Source organism: Pagrus pagrus, assembly GCF_965226575.1.
Source record: "Pagrus pagrus genome assembly, chromosome: 18".
Classification (NCBI taxonomy): Eukaryota; Metazoa; Chordata; class Actinopteri; order Spariformes; family Sparidae; genus Pagrus; species Pagrus pagrus.
In genome coordinates, this window is record NC_140202.1 from 25,535,752 (window position 1) to 25,558,725 (window position 22,974).

At 40.9% G+C, this 22,974-nt stretch overlaps 2 protein-coding genes across 3 annotated transcripts in view; both read right to left on the reverse strand.

Annotated features, from left to right (window-relative positions):
* Window positions 1-844: 844 nt before the first annotated feature.
* Window positions 845-8,056, reverse strand: rpia (ribose 5-phosphate isomerase A (ribose 5-phosphate epimerase)). Its single transcript, XM_084381449.1, has 9 exons — window positions 7,768-8,056; window positions 6,331-6,391; window positions 6,101-6,156; window positions 5,763-5,822; window positions 5,482-5,546; window positions 5,326-5,394; window positions 5,092-5,233; window positions 3,225-3,324; window positions 845-3,137 (listed from the first exon to the last, which is right to left on the reverse strand). The coding sequence occupies exons 1-9, from the start codon at window positions 7,972-7,974 to the stop codon at window positions 3,040-3,042; spliced, it is 858 nt and encodes a 285-aa protein (XP_084237575.1). The 5' UTR covers window positions 7,975-8,056; the 3' UTR covers window positions 845-3,039.
* A 1,482-nt stretch (window positions 8,057-9,538) lies between these two features.
* Window positions 9,539-22,974, reverse strand: part of slc4a11 (solute carrier family 4 member 11) — an 86,211-nt gene continuing 72,775 nt past the window's right edge. For both annotated transcript variants that reach the window (XM_084381086.1, XM_084381085.1), the window contains 5 exons: window positions 20,951-21,116; window positions 18,944-19,117; window positions 16,926-17,121; window positions 14,405-14,574; window positions 9,539-13,084 (listed from right to left, as the gene is read on the reverse strand). In XM_084381086.1, the coding sequence (XP_084237212.1) occupies window positions 13,018-13,084; window positions 14,405-14,574; window positions 16,926-17,121; window positions 18,944-19,117; window positions 20,951-21,116 (773 nt within the window). In that variant the 3' untranslated portion in view covers window positions 9,539-13,017. The remainder of the gene's footprint in view (window positions 13,085-14,404; window positions 14,575-16,925; window positions 17,122-18,943; window positions 19,118-20,950; window positions 21,117-22,974) is intronic.

Consider the following 22,974-nt stretch of genomic DNA (forward strand, 5'->3'; position numbering starts at 1 on the left):
TCCGGCCAATCAGAGAGGCGATGCATAAAAAGCAGCGATGCGATTGGTCCAAGTCGGCAAAATGTGAAGCCTGATTGGACGTTTGAGCTGTCACTCGTGCTGTAGTTGTCAAGACAGCCGATATGAAAGCGTCAACGTGGCTTGAGGATGATAGGTGCGTTTCCTGTTCCTGATCACGAGTTATGTTTCTGACTTTCTGATAAACAAACACAGGATGTGACAGAACACCTGAAACTGAACACACGAAGGTTTAAGCTTTTAAAAAAGGAAGCTTGTATAAAAGCTGCAGCTTCAGGTTCCTTTGTTATGTTTTTTATTCATATATATTCCTTAAGTTACTTAACATGTGTCATATAAAGCTTTTAAAGTGGTGCAAACAGCTGCTCAGCTCGTCTAGGTCATGACTGATATTGACTCTCAGGGTATTTAAGGTCATTTATCACCCCACACTTTGATTCGCAATGATTGGACACCTTGCAGCAGAATAACCTGCTTTGCATTTCTGGCGCCCCCAAGTGGCCATAAAGGAGAACAGCATCATCGAGGTTTACATTACAGTGCAGTACTTTCCCATTTTCTTTGATTATTCAGTGCTTACATACAGTACAGACTTAAAAAACTAACCCTTTCACCTCTAATGATGTTTACAAGGTGGTTATTTAGTTGATTTGTGGCTTTGTCTGTAAATTTAAGCAAAATATCACAATTTTACAGAATCTGCACGTTCACATCTGCAAAGCTCAACTCAGTGCATGTTTGACATTTTTATTAATCGACTACTTGTTTCAGTTGTTTCAAGTTGTCACAGATTCATCAGAAATAAAAACAAGGAGACACGTTGGTATCATTTTTGGTCCTGTATTGTTTGACAAAGAAAAAAATAGTACCATCACATTAAAATCATTTTCACAGTCAGATTGTAAAGAAAGAAATCAAAAGAAATGCTGGTGCAAAAAATATCCCAACATCGGACCCCGACTGGGCCACGAATTGTTCATCTTCAGTTCACGCTGAAACATCCAACCGTCGTTTGATTTATCTGAGCAGAATTAAAACAGAATCTGATCGCCCCGTACCTAAAAACTTGTAGACAAACATGTCGGCCAACTGCATTTGTTTGATTGTATAAAATGTTTCTAAAAACAGAAAACGTAGAAAAGTAAAACCAGAGTGTAAGGCATTGTGCGCCAAAAGCAGAGACGAAGACATCAGTCGTATGGAAATTTCAAACAAATGATGGTGGTTCTGGACGGTAAAGAAACTCATCCCTGATGTAAAGAAAAGCAGAGAGACTGTTTTACTCTCCTGCGTCTGTGGGTGGTAACATTTTTATCTAAACTATTTCCAGCTTCCAGCTACATAATCAATTAATTTAGCTACATCTGAATAAAAAGGATGTGTTATTGCTTCGGCGTGCCAAGGCACATGTAAATGTGCTGCTGTTGGAAAATCCGATTTGAGCTACATCAGTTCAACATTAACTGCGACCGTTTTTAAAGCGTAACTGCCCATCGTCGTTACTCCGAAATGTTCTACACTTCTTTCTATAGCTTTCTAAATTATGGCACAAGACTTCCTGTGACCAGAATAAAGTCATGCAAAAAAACACTTACAGGCACAGAACACAGTGGAAGAGGAGGTTACATGCATGAACGTACAAACACTCAGTCGTTTGTTTTGTTGTCAAACAGTGACAGGCCGCGGACTTTAACCCTCCCGACCGGTGAGTTTAACTCTACAGAAACCACGAGAGATTTCCACTGTCTTCTCTCGCAGCAGAAAAAAAAACAGATGTTTCTTTCCACAGCAACAGCGGCTATATGATAAAGTTCAACAGATAAGGAGAATTATTTCCACATCTGGCCTGTGGAATAACTAAGCCAACATTTTCCAGCCAGCTCTGCTAAGAATCTCATTTGAAAGAATGTAGTCGTGTCCTCACTTAAACTGACATTTTTACAGGTGTAACCTGTAATTCCTGGTGAAGAGGATGTACATTTGTTTGCAAGTGCAGCTGCATGATTGAGATGACGTCTCACTATGTTGTCACAACATTACACAACATGAATCATGTGCTGCTGCAGTGAGTGGATGTTTCAGCAACAGGAAGTGAATACTCTCACAGTGACAGGAGGATTTCACCTCGTCCTGAGGGTTGCTGGTTCTCAACCTGTTGCTACAAAAGCTAACATGATCCATTCTGCGCAATTTTCGTTTCGTCTGTTTAAATTCCACAGATCGATCGTTGTGTTATCACAGTGTTTCATGTCTTCTTAACACAGTGACCAAGTAATGGAAGCTTCGTACCTGCACCGCAGGGTTTCCCCTAAATTGCCACCGATCTCATTAATTTTTGGAGCCTGTTGCTGTTCAAATTAGCATATTAATTAGAGAAATTAATTTCTTGAAAAAAAAAAAACTTCTTTACGTTGTAGTGTACAGTTCAGATTCCTCCCCCTTCTGTGATCTAATTAAACAAAAAGCACTCGAAGGCATATCAGCTGTCTGACTGCTCACAATGACTAGTGGACATTCTGCAGCAGCCGAGGAGATGACGGTAGTTTGATGTATGATTATGAGATTTGTAAATGTAACTTTAATAGCGTTGTTTCTTTTAATAGGATTTAAAATATAATCTCAAGGCACACCTTTAGTTTCATTCTGCAGCGATTCACCACAGTGCTGCAGACATTCAGTCAAACCTGGTAATTACAGGAAGAGCCAACATTCCCAGTGAGACCAGGAGGCCTAACTGGAAAAAAAATATATATATGTATATGAGATGCACTTGATTTTACTCATTAGGCACTATAAAACTCAAAGCACCACCAGCACGATGAGAAAAATCAAGTGATCCTCACTCGTATCTGGTTTTTGAGATGTGTGAAAACGTCCCTGCTACAGTTTTGTCCAGTTCTGCAGGAGGTGCAGCTCCGTCCAAACACAGTCGGAGACCGGGGTGTAAATGGTGAACAGGGCACTTGCGGGTAAAGGTGGAGGTCATTTCATGAGGAGATGAGAGATCATTGCACAAACTCCTCAGTTGACTGAAGGATCCCGAATCTGCACGCTTCCATCCTCCATCCCGAAGTAGGCTCGTTCAGCCATGCCGACGAAGAGCCCCGTATCCACCACGCCTGAGGACGAGACAGAGAGAAGCTGAGTGACATCGTGTTCGTGTTTCTTACTGCTGGCTGTATGCGCTGACCATCGCAGCTCCTCACCTGGTATCATCTTGATAGCGGTGTTGACCTCCTTCCAGTTCTGAGCCTTCTCAAACTTCCAGTCCAGGATGAAGTTGCTGTTGTCGGTGACGACTGGACCCTGGGAGCAGAAAAGACACAACTCAGACCTCAGACACTCACCGACATCATCGACGGGGCTCTTTTTACCCTCATCTAGTTTGTAACAAGCAAATGTGTCAATCAAGGCTATTCCTGCACATGTGGCTCCGGATTAGAGTTAAATTACTAATAAAATGTAAACACTCAACACTTATTAGTATGTATTTTGTTGAATTATGAGTATTTCTGACATCCTTCTCAATAAACCCATCAAACTTGTTTATCTTGGCCGGGCTTCAACAGCAAATCTTCAAAATTAAAAAAGCTAAGCGGATGTTTAGCAGTCTAATGACTTGTCTTCATCGGGCCTGACCTCTGTAATTATGAAGTCAATATTTGCAAATTATTACATAACCGCCCGTCTTTGATCATCAAGGCTTCCTGTGTAAACAAACTGGTGCTCGACCACTTATTAGTATACAAACTGTCTCCGGGGCTCAACAGTCAAAAGGAGCCATGAGACACTAGTTCACAGTGTGTAGGTGTCTTTCTGTGTCCTCTGGTTGCAACGTTGTTCACAAGCTGGTCCTTAAAGCTGCTCTCTGTGGAGTTTTCTTGAAAGCAAACAAAAAGCCGATATTCTACATCTACGTCTACTAGCTCGCAGTCTTCTTCTCCCCAGTGTTTGCTGACGCACTCCAGCCTATCAGAAACATCTTCCAGCAGAATGCAGCTGAATCAGGTTTCTTCTCAGCTCGACGACAGCAGCTTTCAAAAGGCAGACGGAGGACTGGAGCGCACTGATACATTTACTGCCTTTAATTGTGTAAACACACTAGTGGTTTGTTTGCACTGCAGCCTATCTCGGATCTTATCACCACTTGTAAAATTAAATCACCAGCACGCACATGAGATAATCAAAACAGGGACCCGCTCATGAAGAAACAGCTGCACTGCGCTACTGGAGGTCTGCAGCTCCACAGACTACTTTTAAGCTCATGCACCAGTCCAGAAAGCGTTACTTATAACTAGTGCCTACTTTGATTTCATTATTGTCACATAAAAAACGTAATGTCAAATGACCCTGCGTTAAAAGCACTCAGGGCAGTAATGAAAGTGATGTAATGCTTATTAAATGTTTTAATAAACTAAGTGGTTTAGCTGCTCCGATCCTTTCTGAAAAGAACGTTTTTACTGTCACCGTATTAAAAAAAAGGTATAACTACTCATCATTTTCAACCCGTGTGTAATGTCCACTAGCCTGGCATGACCAGACTTATTCACAAAAATGCCTCTGGACACAATTGGATGAACATATAACCAATCAGAGCAGCGAAACGTGCACGCTTGAGGTGGGAATTAGGCTTTGCAGCAACAGAATCTGGGTTCACCTCTGATAAGCACTGCGCAGTTTGATCTGAGTTTCATGAGCCTGATGTGTTGTGCTGGACGGACCTGCAGACCGGACGTAATTGGACAGAACTTTAACCAATCAGAGCAGTGACTAGCTTTTAAAATCAAGACTGGTGACGCTCCTCCGTCAGTCCTCTTATCAAATCCGCCCTGTATTAGATAAACGGTTCTGATTGGCCCGTCACAATCCAAGTCACAGGAGAATCTGTCTGAATGGGAGGAGGGGGGGGGGCCAGAGGCATTTGAGCAAATGAAACATGAGCTCACAGCACGAGCTCCTGATACAGAACCTGAGAGATCCAACAGTACAGCATGAACACAAATATTATAAATAAAGTAAAGCCAGAAGTTAAAACAGTCAAATTTCTGCTGAGACAGACAGAGAGAGACTTACTGCTTTACTGACAGCCATCCGCAAGTTGGCTTCCCCTCCGAAGCGTTTGGCTATCGTCCTGGAGACGGGGACGTACGCCATGGGGATCACCTCGATAGGAACTCCCTTCTTCCACTGCTGGCCCAGAGCCTTGGAGTCCTTCCTGGGAGGAAAAAACATCATTTCTCTTTTGCTCTGAGGGCTAGCAAAACTGTCCTTACACTTTCTTCTCAAGGTGAACTACAAAACACACACCTGTAGTCGGCAATGACAATGAAATGTTTAGCACAGCCGGCCACGATCTTCTCCTGAGTCAGGCAGCCGCTGTGAGACAAAGAGAGGACGAGCGTGAGGCAGAAATCACACTGAGATACTGTTTAACTTCTGCTGTGTGTGTTAAACTGTACTCACCCTCCACCTTTTATCAGCGTGAGATCTGCGTCCACCTCATCCGCTCCGTCAATCGCCACATCCAGCTGTGCAGGAGGAATGTAAAGACAAACAAACTGATTACACAAGCAGAAAAACAAACCGTAACAGTCGGCTCCACCATTCATGTCTCTCTGCAGCTGCACGGTTATAATTTTCACAGCGCCTCCGATTCAAACTGACAGGTTTTTGAGCGCCAACATATTGTGGCCCTTTCCTCATTTCCAAGGCTTTCAGTTTAATTTGAAAAGAGCTCTTCATACCTCTGGGTGCCTGTCCAGATCCGACAGAGTGAGGCCGTGCTGCAGGATCAGCTGACGAGCCTGTGGGAGGACGAGTGGAGAGAGACGGGAGAGGATGTGACGGCCGAGAAGTGAGACAAGAAAAGCAGAAAAGGAAAAGCATTTTTATAGTTTTTTTTCTTGCAATTCATTCTGAAAAAGATGTATATGTTTAGAGAAAAAAAAAGAAAAGATGGTGTGTAGTAACGAGTTGCATTCAAAGGCAGGATGTTGCAGTACATGCTGTTGCCAAATACTGTGTTTACAGCGCTGAGCCACCAGGATGAATATAATTAGAAGCCTCAAAGACTCAAACCAACCTGGAAGGAGGTGGGCACACACACGATGTTGAGTTTCTCCTGACGCACTCTCTCAGCTGGAAGAAACAACACGGATCATTAGTGCACTTTCTGCAGTATTAACAAAGAGTTTAGCTGAAACATGTCAGGCACTGCACCTCAACCCTGTGCTCTTCAACATAAAGACTTCCTCACCTCAGCAGACTAAATTTAAACACATCCAGAATCAGACTTACGATGGTTTCACTCACCTAATCTGTCCACAGCGTAGACGATGGTCGATCCGCTGCCCACTCCGACCACCTGGTTGTTCTGTGAGAGACGGAGATGAACTCAACACTGATGCCACCACGCTACATTTCACACCTGGTCTTTAAAGTGGCTGAGAGCTAAAAACCTGCCATGAGCTACACGAGCATTTACAGATCTGTGAACGAGAACTAATGATCATTTTCACTGACGATTAATCTGCCAATTACTTTCACAGCTAATCTTTTACTCTATAAAATGTCAGATAGTGACAAAATGTGACGTCTTCAAATTGCTTTTTTTATTAGATGTCTTTTTATATGCATTTATATTGAACATGTTAGGGATTTAAACACTCAGGGTTCATTTTGATAAAGTTTAGGGGATAAAGTAAGGGCATATATTTGTTTTTACATGAATACAACCTGATTTATAAGCACTGATTATCATCAACATCTCCAGTTAGACATTAAAGCTGAAACTAATGATACTAATGAAACTAATATTTTCATTATCCCTTAATCTGCTGATTATTAAGGTTGACTGATTAACTGTTCAGTCTATACAATGTCACACAAACTGCAAAAAAAATGCTCATCACAATGTTCAAAAAGTCCAAAAAGACATTTCTTTTGTCCAGAACCCACATACTTTTCATTTTTATCATAAATGACAAAGAAAGGCAGCACATACTGACATTTTAAGAAAAAAAAAGTGATTATTTTCAGTCCATTTTGGTTCAATTATCACAATATTTGGCGATTAACTTTCTTGCAATATCATGAACAGTAATAAGAGTTGATTTAATTGATTATAATCACGGTGCATTTTGTTTTCAAACAGTAAAGGAGCAAAACACCATGAACACCTTCATGCAAAATGCTCGTATACAACAAAAGGTAGCACATGTTGCAGGTCACTTTTCTTGTTTCTGACATGTTAATGAGCTCATTATTGGGATGTTGGAGGCTTAAATGTCTGATTCAAGCATCTGGAACAAGCAAAATAACCTCCTGCTGTATCACACATTCACTATCTAGCCTGTGAAATACAAAATGCTGCTTTATTATCAGTATTTCACTGTATTACAACAGCAGTACAAAGTTGTTAGCCCCAGGCTGTGGCATGCAAGACACGTTAGCTCATCTATTTGTGGCTACCCATCACTTAAACCTGCTCTGGCTGTCTAACACATGCTGTAACATGACTGTTAGTATATTTAGCCCACTATCCCGGGACAAACATGCATAACAGCGTGCTAATTCCCTCCTAAAACCGTGCGAGTTAGATAATAAGTTAGCTAAGCTAGGCTACACTGCTGCCCATCTTCTGCCTTTGCATGTTAGCTAACTTTTGCTAGCGTGCTAGCTAAAATGACAAAATACTGTATTTTGAGTCGCGGCTGCGGGGACACAATATAACACGTAAGCTAACGGTACCTGGACGTGGTTATCCACAGCAGCATAAGCGGCCAGTTTCTTCGCCTCCTCTGCCATGTTTGCTCCGGGCTGACTGAGGGGATACACGTGTTTCTGCCTGCAGAGACCCGCTAATGTTGCTGCTGCTGCTGGCTGCGTCCTCCAGGATGCTGAACACAGAGATCCAGCTGCGAGCTTGCTGAAGGAGGCCCAGCCCTGGAGTCTCATGACCCGGCCCCCAAAGACACAGAGACAGGCCCACAATACAGGCAGACAGACAGGAGTCCCCCTCTGCGTGTCTGTCTGCAGCAGGAAGTGCTGTAACTGCTGGTAATCACCTGTCTGTCTGTCTGTCCTTCCTCCTCTCGTATGACTTGGAGAGCTGCACTGCTCTGCGCATGCGCATTCAAGTGCAAAGTTCAGATGGTGTGTTTGGAAAGTGACTTTTAAATGATTGTTTTGTGTGAAATTTAATTAAGATCACAGTTTTCTATTACAAACAACAATACGTCATCACCCAGGAAGAGGATTTGCACAGAGCCTCAGTGGTGGCGTATGATATGAAGTTTGTCCTGAAGGTGGCACCAGAGGAGAAGCCATGCAGCAAATAAAAATGTAAAGGGGTTCATCCTCTTGGGAGCGTGAATGATCCCAGCAATTTGAGATAATGTTCATTAACCCTAACCAAGAGGTGTCCAAAATAAAAATAAAAAGTTAATGTGTCGTGCTTTTGGATTAATATTGCTGAATTAAAAGTGCATGTTTCATTTTCCTGCTGTGGATGTTTAAGGTTTGTCGTGTGGCTGTCTTGTGAGAGCCACGTATCTCTAAAAAGGAGTAAAAAAGTACAATATTCAGAGTTTAACATTGACGGTTTTATTAAAAAGAAACACCAACCATCCTTTCTCCAGCTTTCTGCTGTCTAATAAAGACAAAAATGCCTAAAAGTGATATTTTTTGTGTTCAACAAAGGGAGAGGCAGGGACTGAAAACTGGTGCAGCCACTAGAATTAGCCTTCAGCAGGGATATTCACGTGTTTTCAAAGGGAAATATTGAAGATTGATATGATACCGAAGTTTCAAACATTATTTTTTTCAATACCTTTGGGGAATATAAACATGCACATACAAAACCCCTTTTACATTTTGTTAAAATTACTAAAATGGCATTTAAAAATGTGCTAATCTGTCTTGGAATAAATACAATCTTTCAGTACGTGACAGGTTTTGATACTACTGCTACATTTTGGTTGGTACCAAAAGTTTTGAGGTTATTTACCGAAGTTGATCTCCCACTTAATTGAAATAAAACATGTAACCCTCAACTTCTTGCCCTTTTTTGATACCTTATAATAGAATAAAGTGTTTATCACGGGGACATTTGGACCTGTTGTTGCTACCAGAGCTGTTGTTCTCAAACTTTTTACAACAAAATTAGACCACTGACCCCAAACTGATGTTTTGATTTTATCCCTGGGCTCCTCATCTGATAATATTTTTGTTTTTGAAGTATTATTACAAAGAGTATATGAAGCTCCTGATCAAAATAGTCATATTCGGGATTATAGTAAAAATAAATTATTCCTTTTTTTGCTTAGGACCCCCTGGAAACCCCTGGAAACCCCTCAAGGACCCCTGGAGCTCCTCAGACCCCGCTTTGAGAACCCCTGCACTGCAGAAACAGTCAGAGGTTCATTAAGATTACAAGGAATCCTCCTTTAAAGGCCAAAAATATACATATAAAACATGATACGCAGTCTGCTGCGGCCCAATGAACACAAACACACAGATATTTACATCACTACTACTTTTTATTTGGCAAACAGCTTGAGATAGTCTCTCTTTTTCAGTGTACAGTATATATATATACTATAATAAACCAACACATTCTGTTTGATAACCATTTTTTTTCTCATTTTTACATATTACAGCTTACAAATATAGCTGATCTTTTTGACAAAATTACAGATTCTGTTTGACACCTAAATTAGTATGCTATATAAAAATCCACACATCTTACATTCATGATTAGAAAAAGTACTGTCGGCTATATGAAATCAGGAAAGGAAAAAGAAAAAAAACACCACAGTACGCAATTTTCAAACAAATCCAATTAGGAGGAGGTGGGAGGTGGGAGGGGGAGTCAAGGTTTCACAAACAGAGTGCGTCGTTCACTCTGAAATCCAATGTTCGAGTCATCTGAGAGAAATTTGCTGCTATTCCAAAAATCATCGGTACAGAGAAGATATCAAGGAACAACAACAATACTGTCACGTAAGAAGAAGAATGGTTAAATCTCTGTACTCAGTCCAAAGTTAGAAACTAATACCTTTGCCATGGATTATAATGGATAGTCGATAGAAACTAAACTTTGCATTGCAAACTGTACATATTACTTCATACCTCGCAATCTCTCTCTCTTCTCTCACTAGTGCTGTCTTAAGCCTCAAGTCCAAGGATTATGTAAATGCTGCCGAGCTTTTCCTTTTCATGCCTTTGCTATCTCGGCGTGAGACATCTGCTTAAAATTTTGGACATCTTTCTCACATCTGTAAGACAAAAAGTTGAACAGAACTGCATGAGGGAGCTGCCATTTGGATATTTGGGAAAGCAACTAAACCGTAATAAAATCCTGTGGCACTGAACGCCTCGTTGACAGGCAAAACTTCTTCTTCTTTTCTTTTTTCTTTTTTCTCCTTGATGTGTGCAATAATTTAATCAGCACGGAGCAGCTTTTTGTACCACGAGGATGGACTGAAAAGGTGCTGCCTTAAAAAATACAGCTGGCCTGTCTTTGCTTCACTGATGGGTCCGCCGTCCGGCTCGGGAAACCCGGATCCCACCAGTGAAGTTCTGTTTTTATACACAGTATTGCTGAATATTGAGCGTTGCATTCGGTTTACTGAGAAGTTACTGTTTGTTTGACTTGCTACTTTTTTTTTTTTATTGTTGTGTAGGATACATGACCATTGGCATCACATTGTATCAAAAAACCCAGATGAGTCATGCTTTTTTTTACGCAAACCAGTGCCTAGAAATTTTATTTTTATTTTTTTATTTTTTTGTATTGTAGATAACAAGATAATCTCTCCAGACGTCTGGATTTATTACATGACAACGTTTTGCAAGCATTGATCTAATCATAACATCTAAATAGAAAAAACAAGACCAGATTATTCTAAAACTCATCCTGGAACACTTGTTCACATGAAAGAAAAAAGAGGGATGCATTTTTGTTGAATCCAAAGCCCACAAATGTTCTTCTTTTTTAATTTTATTCTCCACCTTTTACCTGACTTTCATTTTTAACGAGCAATGCACCAGAACTGTGTTGGACTTTGACATGGAGCTGGGAGGGACTCTGATATGTAAACACTGCGGCAGAAGCCCGATGTAAGACGACACACTCAAGATTACAAGAATCAGTAACTGTGGAATGTAAAAGGAGCAAACAACACACAAAATTATCTTTTTGTACTTAAAAGATAACGATAAATAAATATTTCTATTTCAATTTTAACCTAAAATACTTTTTTGTTTCTATATTGCCATAATATATTCTAATATATTCATAATTTGATAAAGATTTCACTATATGTTTTGGTTTGTGCTGTCGTTCTAAATAATTATATATAATATATATATACCTGTGGAATGTATGTTTTTATTCAGCTGAGACTTTAAATTACACCTTAAAAATGAGGTTTTTTTACTAAAGAGCAGGCAGGAAGCTTGATGACACACATGCACACACACACGCACACACACATAAGCAAACACGCTCCCTTTTTCTCTCCTTAATGCAGCTCAGTCGCCAGAATAAAATGTTGGTAGCCAAAGTTTCTTTGAACCACTTAAACATTTGTACATGTTGTACGTAGCATATCAACATTTCTAGTCGGGACACCTTCAACTGCGTCTGTGGCACCGAAAAATGATATTTTTGATGTGAAGTCGTGGATTTCCAGCCATGTTTGTGGCGACTAAAACCGGATACTTGTAGGATATCAACATTTCTACGATACGGCATGCGGTTCAATATTAGAAACGTGAGGCAACGTTTTTAAGGAGATAAACGGACAATTTCCAGGAAAACTGGAAGTCAGCGCGTTTCCAGCCATGTTTGTGGCGACTACAACCAGGTATTTTTTAGAGGAAGTCGGGAGATCTCCTGTTGTGATTACAGAGACCAAAACAAAATAGGCATTTTAAGCCAAAACATGATCTTTTCCTAACTCTAACCAACCAGAGAAGAAGCACGGCGTTAACCCGACATAAAAATTGCAAAACTAAACCTAAAGAAACATTAACATGCAGCTTAAAGACATGCTACAACATCAATAGCCAACATTTACTCTGGCGACTGTGTTACCTTAATGAACACTGACATTTGCTGGAATGACTCAGAAACTAAATATGTACGAGCACAAGTGTCCTTGGTAGAAAAAAGAGGGAATCACAGCTAAAAGGTGCAGGAATGTTAAGGTTTGAACACTGCACAATGACAGCAATACAAAAAGGTAAAGACTTTGCAGTGGCCTAAATGCAGCGTTCATATCAGCTTATTCGCTCGTTGGAAAAGTATTTAAGTACTTATCAACACAGTGTAAGTATGTAAAATTGACCCGAATGACAGTGTACAAACACAACGTGAGTGCAAAGTGTCAAAAAAGATATTGTTCATACTTACATTGTGCCATTACGCCTTTCTAAGTACTCGATAATGTACACTGGCAGCATTTGTATTCCTTACACAGTATTAGTGAGTACTTGAAGCACTTACCCATATAGCTTATCACACAGATGAACACACAGAAGTGAGGATAAAATGTTACCATAAAATGTAAAAGGTGTGAGAGGAGAACATGGAGGTATATGGCACTGAACGAGGGGTCAAAACGGAGGTGAAACAGGGAGTTCTGGGCGGTTCCAGTTTCTCTGCAGAACTTTTTTCCCCCAGAGAGATGCTGTCAGTCCATGTTTGGAAAAACATTTTCCCACGGCTCTCATCTCTCCTCCTCACACACGACTTCCCACATTTCCAGTGCTTCACCTGTAAGAATGTTCTTATCGGATACAAAAAATCAAAACAGTCGGTACTTCCTCCTTCCTTCTTTTTTTTTTTTTTTGCTTCCATACAGTTTTGCATTGAAAAATACGTTTGTTTTTTTAAATCCTCATCTCTCTCTCTCTCTCTCTCTCTTTCTTTTTTTTTTTTTTAAACTCTAGACGTCTTTTCTCGCGGATCCAGAACTTCGTCTCCGTCCGTAGCTACATGTGTTGTGCATCCATTATGTCCAAGTATTTGGCCTCAATGATATGAGGAAGCACGTTGTTCCTGGAAACAGAGGAGACAGAATTCGTGTTAGTCGTTACTTGTTAGTCCAGCGAAGACGAGGAAACATCACACCATCAAAATGTCAGATCTTATCAGACATGATTCATCACTTCCTTCTCAGTAGTACCGGCGAACAAGAGAGCAAATCAACCATACAGTGACGGCTGATGGACAAGTATGTGAGTGTGCATAATGCCACAACAGATCTGGCTGCATATTTTGCATATCAACTAGAAAATGATACTTAATGCAGTAAAACTAGAAAGAAAAACACCTCCTGAACTGAACAAGATGTCTCTTCTGTATAAAAGCTGTTCTGTTTATATATTAAGGGTGAATCTTAATAATTATCGCCCGCCTCTGCTGTTATCTTCAGCTCTACAGGGCATGTTAATGTCTTTCAGCTTGCTGTTTTGGGTTTTTACATCCAAGAACCCCAATTTTAAAAAAAGTTAGGAGGCGGTTTTAAACATAAATTAAACAACATCTGATAATTACCAGTATATCCAGTGTTTAACCACCTCAGTCATCATTGCATTTTGTAAATATACGCTTATTTTGAAATTGATGGCAGCAACAAGTTGAGTCAGGGGCAACGAAAGACTGAGAAAGATGTGTTTGCTAACACACTGCCCCCAAGTGCACCGAAATAAATGAGTGAATACAGGTCGAAATGATGAAAAACAATATAATTTCAGCCTTAGGTATTATACAGAAGATGAACTGTCTGGTCTTGAGATGGTAGCCGAATGGTCACTGTGCATGCAAAATGACTTGCAGTGATGCTGGTTCAATTCTAGCCAGTGACCCTTTGTTGGATGTCGTACCTCCTTCTCAGTTTTTCGAGTGCAAACCGTGTTGTTTTATTGAAGATATTCCACTACAGTTTGAAGCGGTCGAGGGCGCATTGGTAAATTATTCTGTGAATCTACAGATATAATTTATAATGCACTACGCCCATCTGCTGTTCGATCCGCAGCCTCTGTTTTCATATATTCTCTTTAATAAGACTGAACCGATGAACCGCGGCACAAAACATTTGTATCTCGACTCGACTGCCAGATGTTTCCAGATGAAATACAATACTCATTATAGAAATAAAAATATGATATAATAAAACTAGAACTGTCTATTTTATTCCCCCACATTGTGCTGTTTAGAGAGATTCGTGGTTCTGACTGTGGATGAAACAGGTTTTTCATCCCGAGGCAGATTCAGGTCAGACGCAGCCCTCGTTACCTGTGCCTCTGCTGAATGTCATCCCGCTTTAAAGCACTCGAGAAAATCATTTGCTCAGACAAAAAATTGCCGCAGTCGTACCTGATTGGAATTAGCAGGATCATGAGCAGAGGGAAGATCATCTTCATGTACGGTATCGGGTACATGCCAAACGTACACAGTACCAGCAGCTGCATCATCTGCAGGAAGGTGAAGTAGTGGATCTTTCTCTGGGGCACTTTGCGGATGTAGTGGGTGGGCGGGTAAGACGTCTGCAGGAGGTGAGAGGATCAGGACAGATTAAAATACAATCTACCCTGAGGTTCTTTTCCTCACTGTCCTCAAGTCTCCTGCAGTCTTAAAGAAATGACTCAGGGAGGGAGGACGGCCCACACACCCTCTCAGAAGTGCACTGCAGGTTTTCAGATCATAAATAACATTTAGCTTCCACACAATGCTTTCTTATGAAGTAAAATCTGTGCGTTTTATAGCATGAGGCGTCTCCTGTGTGAATATGTGAGGCGGGGTACTTTAAACCTGCACTCGATGAGGTGTTTATGTAAGAATAAACCCGTCTCTCCAGTCTGAGTGGAGCTCCGACAAAAACAAACTCATCTCCCCCAACTGATCTGGTGTCAGGTCTGAACCTCTGCCTGCAAAACTATGTCACAATCGTTATAAAGCACAGAAACAAGACTCAACAAATCTCCACTCTCCATTGTCGAGGGCGTGAAAAGCTCTCAAAAACTTTGTGAGTCATAAAATTGAAGCTTCTTGTTGAGGCAGACATTGTGATTGTGTGATCCATTTCAGCTGTGATTTTATGAGGAGTTACTTTCCTGTTAAATATTGTGATGTTGAGAAGAAAAAAACAGCACATAACAGTGAGATACAACCACGAACAAACATCAGAAATGTTATGAAGTTTCTTTGAGTGACCTTGACCTTCATGTTGAATGTGAATATGTGAAATATCAGTAAAATAGAATGACTCTCTCATCCTCCTGGGAGTTTTTTTGTTGATAAACCTACAGAAGAACTGGACAAGCTATTACAAATTAACTGATTCATCTATTTTTGAAATCGGTATGTTTTCGCCCATATGAGAAATATTCCTCGTTAAACTTGTTAACTTGTTTCTTCTGTTTATGTTGTACTGGTCTCGTCCTCACTGCAGGACAGCAGGAGACTGCTGGTTTTTAAAACTGATTCAGGCTCACAGCTGGCAATGGTTTTTCATCGCTCTGATGTCGTTTCCTGCTAAAAATAAAAAATAAAATGGAAAAAATGAAAATTTAATAAGATGCCGGGACTTTTAAACATGAGCCCACTGTACTGTCTGCAGGATTTCTGGGTAAGACAGTAGAGCTCTTCTTCAGTGAAGTTTAAAGGCATATAAAAAATACACAGCTTGGCTTTTTAAAAAAAAAAGAAAAAGTTCCTTCTCCCTCTGTGAAAAGTCCAAAAATCTATGAATAAACAAATATGTTCCAGTTAAAATGTTTAACTTCTGGACACAAAATGATCCTATTTCACCGTAAAGACCGTTCTCAGAGTTTGTGCACTGAAGGCGTCAAGTTTCCACTTCACACAAAAGATGGATTTCTAAATCTTATAACTTCATGAAGCACGAGATGGTTTCTGATTTTTGTGTACGTGACGAAGCATCCAGAGCCCTCGGGTCGTCTGGAAACAGGTTTACTCACTTTGTTCCCAGGATCAGAACCGAGCGAGGTGAAGCAGCTTTTAGTTTTAAGCTTCCTGCTGATGTCCGCTAAAACTGTCAGAGCTTAAAACATCTGTGTTTACTGTGGCTCTCCAAAAAAAATTAGATGGATAACTACTACTTAACTATGTTTCCTATTGTCTTTCAAATGCAATTTTCTTACTGTCTTACTTTTAATGTATTTACATGCCCCTGTGAAGCATTTTGAATCGCCCTGTGTCTGAATGGTGCTACATAAATTAACTTCAAAACTAGTTGTGATGTCAAAAAAAATCCTTAACTGAGATTTAATGTGAGCTCAGAGAAACTTTCACCCTTCAGCTCATGAATCTGAAAACAGCCTTCAGAGCTCAAACATCCGAGAGAAGCAACAATAAGTCAAAGACATTTTCGAGGTTAGAGGGACCATTAAAGGAAAAAAACAGTAACCTCTCACGACCATTTGGAGGCGCTAGCGTGTGCAGTTACAGAGTACAGTTAAGAGGGAAAAGCTTTCAGTAGGAAGGTTAAATCGGACACACAGGAGCAGAGACACAAGAGAAAAGAGATTCTTGTAGATTTTGAGTTTATGTTTTGATCTGACGGAGCATGTTAGAGGGTCAGCGGGAGGATAATGAATAAAGATGGTGTTAATAAGCATCTTCATGTGGCTGATGCCCACCACTTGAATAATAATAATGTTAATTTACTGACAGATCTGTCTTAATTCACTCCCACCTGGTATTCTGAGTAGAATGAAAACAAATAAAAAAATTAGATTTGCAAATTTTTCTTGACACAGGTCTGGTCCTCCACCACCGGGCACCCAGTCAACCGTTTGATCTGCAGAGCCCTGCAATCGACATATGGTAACACACACACACACACACACACACACACACACACACGCTCTCTCACCTGCTCCTTGAGGAGGAGGGCCATGCGGTCGCACATCTGGTTTCCGTCGATGGAGGTGAGGGCGATGTAGAGGAAGAGGCCGTACAGGACGGGTTTGGGGATCCACTGCAGCGGGAGGGGCAGCAGCAGCACCGACACGCCGATGAAGATGTTGGCAGTCAGAGACGTCAGCCGGGTCTCCTTCACCTGGACGATACTGGGGAGACACACACACACACACGATAACACACACAAATGAACAGTTACTGGAAAGCACACAATAGTTTTATACAATGCAGGACAGGATTTTCTTATCAGTGTTATTGCACATTTTCCATCTGAAAAATTGTCAATTTTTAAGACCAAGGCTTCTTTCTTTCAGGGTTCAAAGTAAAAAAGCAGACAGTGATTTTGAGGTTGTGGCTCTTAAACTTTAAGAACTCGCTCCCTTTGGGCTTAAGATCTGTAGACACCTTCAAAAAGCAGCTCACATCCTCCTGTTTAGACTGTTTATTCATATTTATGTTGTTTTCACTCTTCTTTAGTCAGTACTGTCTCTCGTTATAACTGAACAGAGATAAGAATTTAAATGCATGAGTCTAACTAACTAACTAACTAACTGACCTTCAGCCAAAATACACGAGTAATTATGAGGTTAAACGATTGTTTAGCGCATGTTTATTTGCATAATGGTGACATATTTTAAATAAAAAGTCAGAAAACAAAGCAGAGATGCAATGAAAATGTGCGCAGGTAGAAAAAAAAATGTCTAAATGCTTCAATAAGTGTCAAGCGAATAAAGTTGGTATTATATATCTGTCTTTATTTTAACACTTTCTGCTCCTAAAGCCTACCCACCTACCTCCGACCTACTTAAGATGCTGACACATAAGATGTTAACTTTGTTTAAGTAACGTTCAGACACCCAGGTCACATGTAATCCTACAGCTAACAGATTTGGTTGCTCGGTAAAAATAATTTTGTTGAACTAAAGCTAAATTTATACATTCCTGCTAGGACTGTCACAATATCAGATATCCACTATGCGTCGCCTAACACATTCACGATAACAACATTAACACGATATATTCTAGCAATCAAACCTATCTTTAACTTGTTTATTGTGTGTTTTGTCTCTTTTTTTGGCAAATAAATTACTCTCAAAATACAAGTTTAGGTAGTTTGAGAGAGTCCTTTTAACCATAACTTTTAAAAAGGGTACAGAAAGAACAAATTCACCCATTTATAAGTGAAAAGGCAGCCAGGTAAACTCATAAATAAAAGACGCATGAGGTCGAACATCTTCGCTGGATTATTAAGGCCATATTATCACTAATTCCCTCGTACTGTTGTGTCTTCATAATAATAAGCCATCAGCAGATTTATCTCAGGTAACGTTTTAAGCCAGTTGTTCTGCTGCCGCACCACCAGACTACAGAGCAGCTTCTCTCTTCAGGCTCCTAATTTCATCCTCAGCCGTCAAACATGAAAAATAGTTTGGATTTTCAGACTCTGACCCGGTGAAAGCTATTAAGAATCATTAAGGTCTCTTCTGCTTATGTAGGTCATACAGAGGCGTCAGTATTAAATTGAGACTGTTTCATAACCAGTTAAAAGTTCCTTGTAATACATCTGAGTAACCACAGATTTAGAAATCTTGAATCTTAGTTTCGTACTTTCGAGAACCCTGAGTTGCAGACTTTTCTGCAATCGATATCTCTCATTAGAGTCTTATAGAGGATTGTCTCCTCTGCCCCATTCATCCCACTTAACTACTTAACAAATCCTGAATATAACTAACTACACCTTCGCACATATCTGTGCGGCCAGAGTGATGAACTTAATCCTCTCATCTCTTAACAAGTCCCTCACCTCTTCAACCCGGAGAGAAAATGCTCGGTTACATAGTAATCATGCAATCAGTGAAGAGCAGGATACAGTAGCACTGCAACGCTAAATTACAGTCGCCACATGCTCTGAAGACGACCTTTAATTGAGCGCCTGATTAGCGGCGGCGATGATGGGGCGGGTTAACTCACGTCTCGTAGAGGTGCCCGCCCTCCACGCGCTGCTCCACGAAAGCCAGCTGGCGCACATGGAGGGTGGAGTGGGGGAAGGCGGCGTGCATCCAGGGCAACCCCAGCACCGACATCAGTATGTTAATGAGCCCGGAGAGCATCAGGTCCCAGTGATACGCCGTGCCCTTCAGCAACCTGAGGAGGCAACATAACTGTTACACACCGCCGCACAGTCCAACAACAGGCTAAACCACAACAACTCATCTCGACCACAGAGAAAAAACACATGAAAACACACAGATAAGTTTGCATACTGTAATATCTAGCACACGTGACAGCAGTCCACACACTCACACTCACACTCACACTCACAAAGGGCATCATTCTCCTAAGGTTAGCGGTGCCCTTCAACACAACCTGAATGAACGTCGCTCGTGTTTTTCACTTATTCTTCTCATTCAGCGTACAACAACATCCATGTTGTGCATTCCCCTGAATGTTTTTCATGCGCGGCCAACACATGAATCGACATGTCGCCGGCGATGACATCGGAAGCCGAGCGTGACGGTACAGTAACTTTTTACATAAAAGGATGACTGCGACCTTTATGATGCCACACAACATTTTTTCTCTGCACATGTTAGTGAAGGATCACTGCTGTGCATCTCCCCCTGCCTCTGCAGCCGGCTCTGTGGGAGGGCGGTGTGTGTTTTTCAGGGGAAGTTCACTCTAAAAAAGTGTCTCCAGCAAATGTTACGTAAAGAAATATCGACAGACTGATCACAACAATCCCCCAGACGCGCGTCCTGCTTGCGTGCCCTTGAGCATGACATTGAATCCAGCACAGTGTAAATCGACCTGGATAAGAACTGAAATGCAGTCCATGTATATACCAAAAAAATGAAGTTATGAGGCTTTATTTTCACCTCTTTTCTTAATAATTACGTATACTTTATTTAATTAGGTCACATATGTTTAAATTGAAAAAAACATTCATAATTTTGACAATTCAAAAGGGGCACGATGTCATTTTGGAGAAGAAAGAACAAGAATTTTAATATTTACAATATTAATGAGGTAATAACATAAACTCAGAACTCCCCAGAACACTGTTGGAAGCTAGAAAGGTGGCAGGGTCCGCCACATAGAAACAAAGTCAAACAGTATGAAATTGCGTTGTCCTTTAAGGTCAGTTTGTTTATTCAGTTTATTCAGATTGTTGAGATAAAAAGATTGTGTGGTGTGTGTTTTATTTGCAGAATCATAATGATGAGAGATATTTTTTAATAAATGAATTGTGTCAGAAAACAACGACGAGATGCGATAAAAGATCTGCGTAGGAAGACGCTATAAATACGAGAATCAGAAGAGAAAGACGGGAACAGACGAGTTCCAGCTCGTCTACAGCTGTTTTAGTGGAGAATTGTATTTTAATTCAGCTGGATTTTTCATGTAGAGTAAATAAAACAACACTGGTGTAATTTATGAAACAATACGAGTAGTGTTGGATGGATTGAATGAATTTTTTTATGCTATAGCAGACTTTTGTTTTGCCTTCCGGTGACATTTAGATCCAATTAATTTTCTGCCCAACAAATGCAGATGATAAGAGCTTGAATTCCATCATTATAGATGTTTCACTGTGGGGCTGGTTGATGGTTGATGGCTGATGGCGGCTCTGACTTGGTCCGATGCAAATTGAGAGGAACCGGGGTAAAAAGCTCAACATCGTGTTTTGGCTCCGAGGCTTCTTCGGAGCTCCCCGACTGTGACAGTTTGACTCAGATGTCACGTTTCTGGCTCGGTTCATCTTCTCCCTCGCTAACAGACCGGCAAATGTCCAAATATTTCGGCACATCTCAAAGTGGGGTCACTGGAGCCCCACAGGTCCGTGGTGGCTTTTTAATGGGTCGTAGAAAGAGTTTAATATCCCTGGTTTCAGCCTCACTAATATTTTCCCTTCAGACAGTTTTGTAGTCGTATATATAAGATGAAAAATCACGAGATAGGTGCTTTATCTGCCTCTACCTGTTCTCTGGTGCGTTGGTCAGCGAGACGACGATGTTCTGGTCGATGAAGATGAGGAGGGCCAGGAGGAAGCCGAGGCCCATGGCGCTGACCACGTTCATGGCCGACAGCCTCTCAAACGGAGCCACGTTGAAGACGGGCCGGTCGTGAACTTTAAAGACTGGAACTGTTCAAAGAGGAAGAGAAGAAATTACATCTGGAGGTGTAAGGACCAATCAATAAATCAAAGTCCTTGATCAGCCAAAACACACAACACTCCAGCTTCTCAAAGACAAGAGTTTGCTGTTTTCTTTGTCTGATTTCACAGCAAATTTAAAGTATTTGGGTTTTGGAGTGTTGGTTGGACAAAACAAGGTGGAGGACATCACTTTTCAGTCCCTCCAGGAAGCTGCAATGTTGCGATAACAACAACTAACGCAAAATGAACATCTGGGAATCCTGCATGACCTTTGCAATTTTGTCTAATCAAAGCAACACCTAAAAGAAAATGCAACATGCGCCGCAATTTTTTTAGAAAAGTTGCAGTGAAGTTAGCCATTTTTGGCCACAACAATCCCCCCAAAAAACCACAATATCCTCGGCTGTAGCCATGATTACAAATATGAGTTTAATTCAACAGATAGGAAGAGAAAATACACTCCGTACTCTGTGTTTTTACTTCGTTAGATAACTGCAGTTCAGGATAAGACCCACTTGATTACACCTCTATAATACCTGAGTTTCTTTTGTGAACTTTAAATGGTGATAGGAATACAATGTTTCCTCGACTTCACTATCTGCACCTCCAAAAACACATCAGACTCCATCTTCACAAACATAACTGTCTCTCAAACTGTTGTGATGACTCACGTTCTCACACCAGCGATTGTTTTCTAAAGAGAGGCTGGATGCGTTCCAGGTGCTGGATGTCTCATTTAGGAACCGTTTCCCCTCACATGCCGCTGAATTAAGCGCAGTTGGTTAAATTTAGGTGGAAATGACAATACAATAATGGGCCTATTATCTTATGACTTATTGTCTCTGGAGGTAAAGGAACAGAAAATTGGCCCGGGCACTTAAATTTAAATTCACTTGAGGGTTTGGCGCTCGTCTCAGCCTTTCTGTGTCGACCCCTGGAGAGCAGCTGCTGCCTTGGCAACGATGAATGGAGATTCAAAATGATGCTGAACAATAGAGGATAAAAAACTGAGAATCCCCAATGTGTTTTGGCCTGCGCCTTGATTAGGGAACATAAAAAGACAATAAAGGCACCAAATAAGGGAGGCCTCGCTGTCAGACATCCTGTCTTGGAAGCGAACCAGCGATGAGTCTGAGCCCCTTCAGCGGGTTCGGAGTCCAAAAAGTGTAAATATACCCCCCCAAAAAAGACGAGCAACCGCTTTTTAAAACAATTAAGTTCCCTAATGTTTCATTCTTAATACAATGTGGTGAAAGTGTTACCTCACCAAACAAACGCCGGGCTTCCATTCAAAGTGTTTTTTGATTTTTTTCAACTATTTGCCCTCGTTAACAGCACGGAAACACAACTGCTAATCACTTCCACATTCATTAAAAAGCTGTGAGGAAAAACATACACGCCCCGTCGCCTGTGGTGTAAGACTTTACATGTGGGAGGAGGATATTTTGGGGATTTTTAGGGTTCTTGAAATTAACGTTCTGTACATTTTTCTGCATAGGCAATGATTGCAGTGTTTTCTAGTGTTTGCACAGGCTTGAAACTACAAGAGAGGAGCTACTGTGTTAGGAAATGTGTCTCTGATCAGCGGTCAAAAGTAAAAGGAGGGAAGTTAAGTCATTCCATCTAATCAACGTTATCATACGATCTGCATCTTAAATCAATTCAGTTTGAGATTCTGAGTCATTACTTTTGGATGAGTTTGGCAGCTATGGTGTGGCATTTTTTACAAAGCATTTTTAATTTTGCCAGAGCTCTGATTCTCGCCTCCGACTGTCTTCTGCGCCATATCAACGGCAGCTGAGAATCATAGTATTTAGAAAGAGGGAAGAAAAAAACATGACTTTTC

Bases quoted from the DNA above. Each gene is read 5' to 3' on its own strand.
- rpia (XM_084381449.1), bottom strand. From the start codon at position 7,974: ATGAGACTCCAGGGCTGGGCCTCCTTCAGCAAGCTCGCAGCTGGATCT. The intron at 6,157-6,330 runs GTGAGTGAAACC...TGTTTCTTCCAG, and splicing joins CTACGCTGTGGACAGATTAG to CTGAGAGAGTGCGTCAGGAG. The intron at 3,138-3,224 runs GTGAGGAGCTGC...TCTCGTCCTCAG, and splicing joins CGCTATCAAGATGATACCAG to GCGTGGTGGATACGGGGCTC.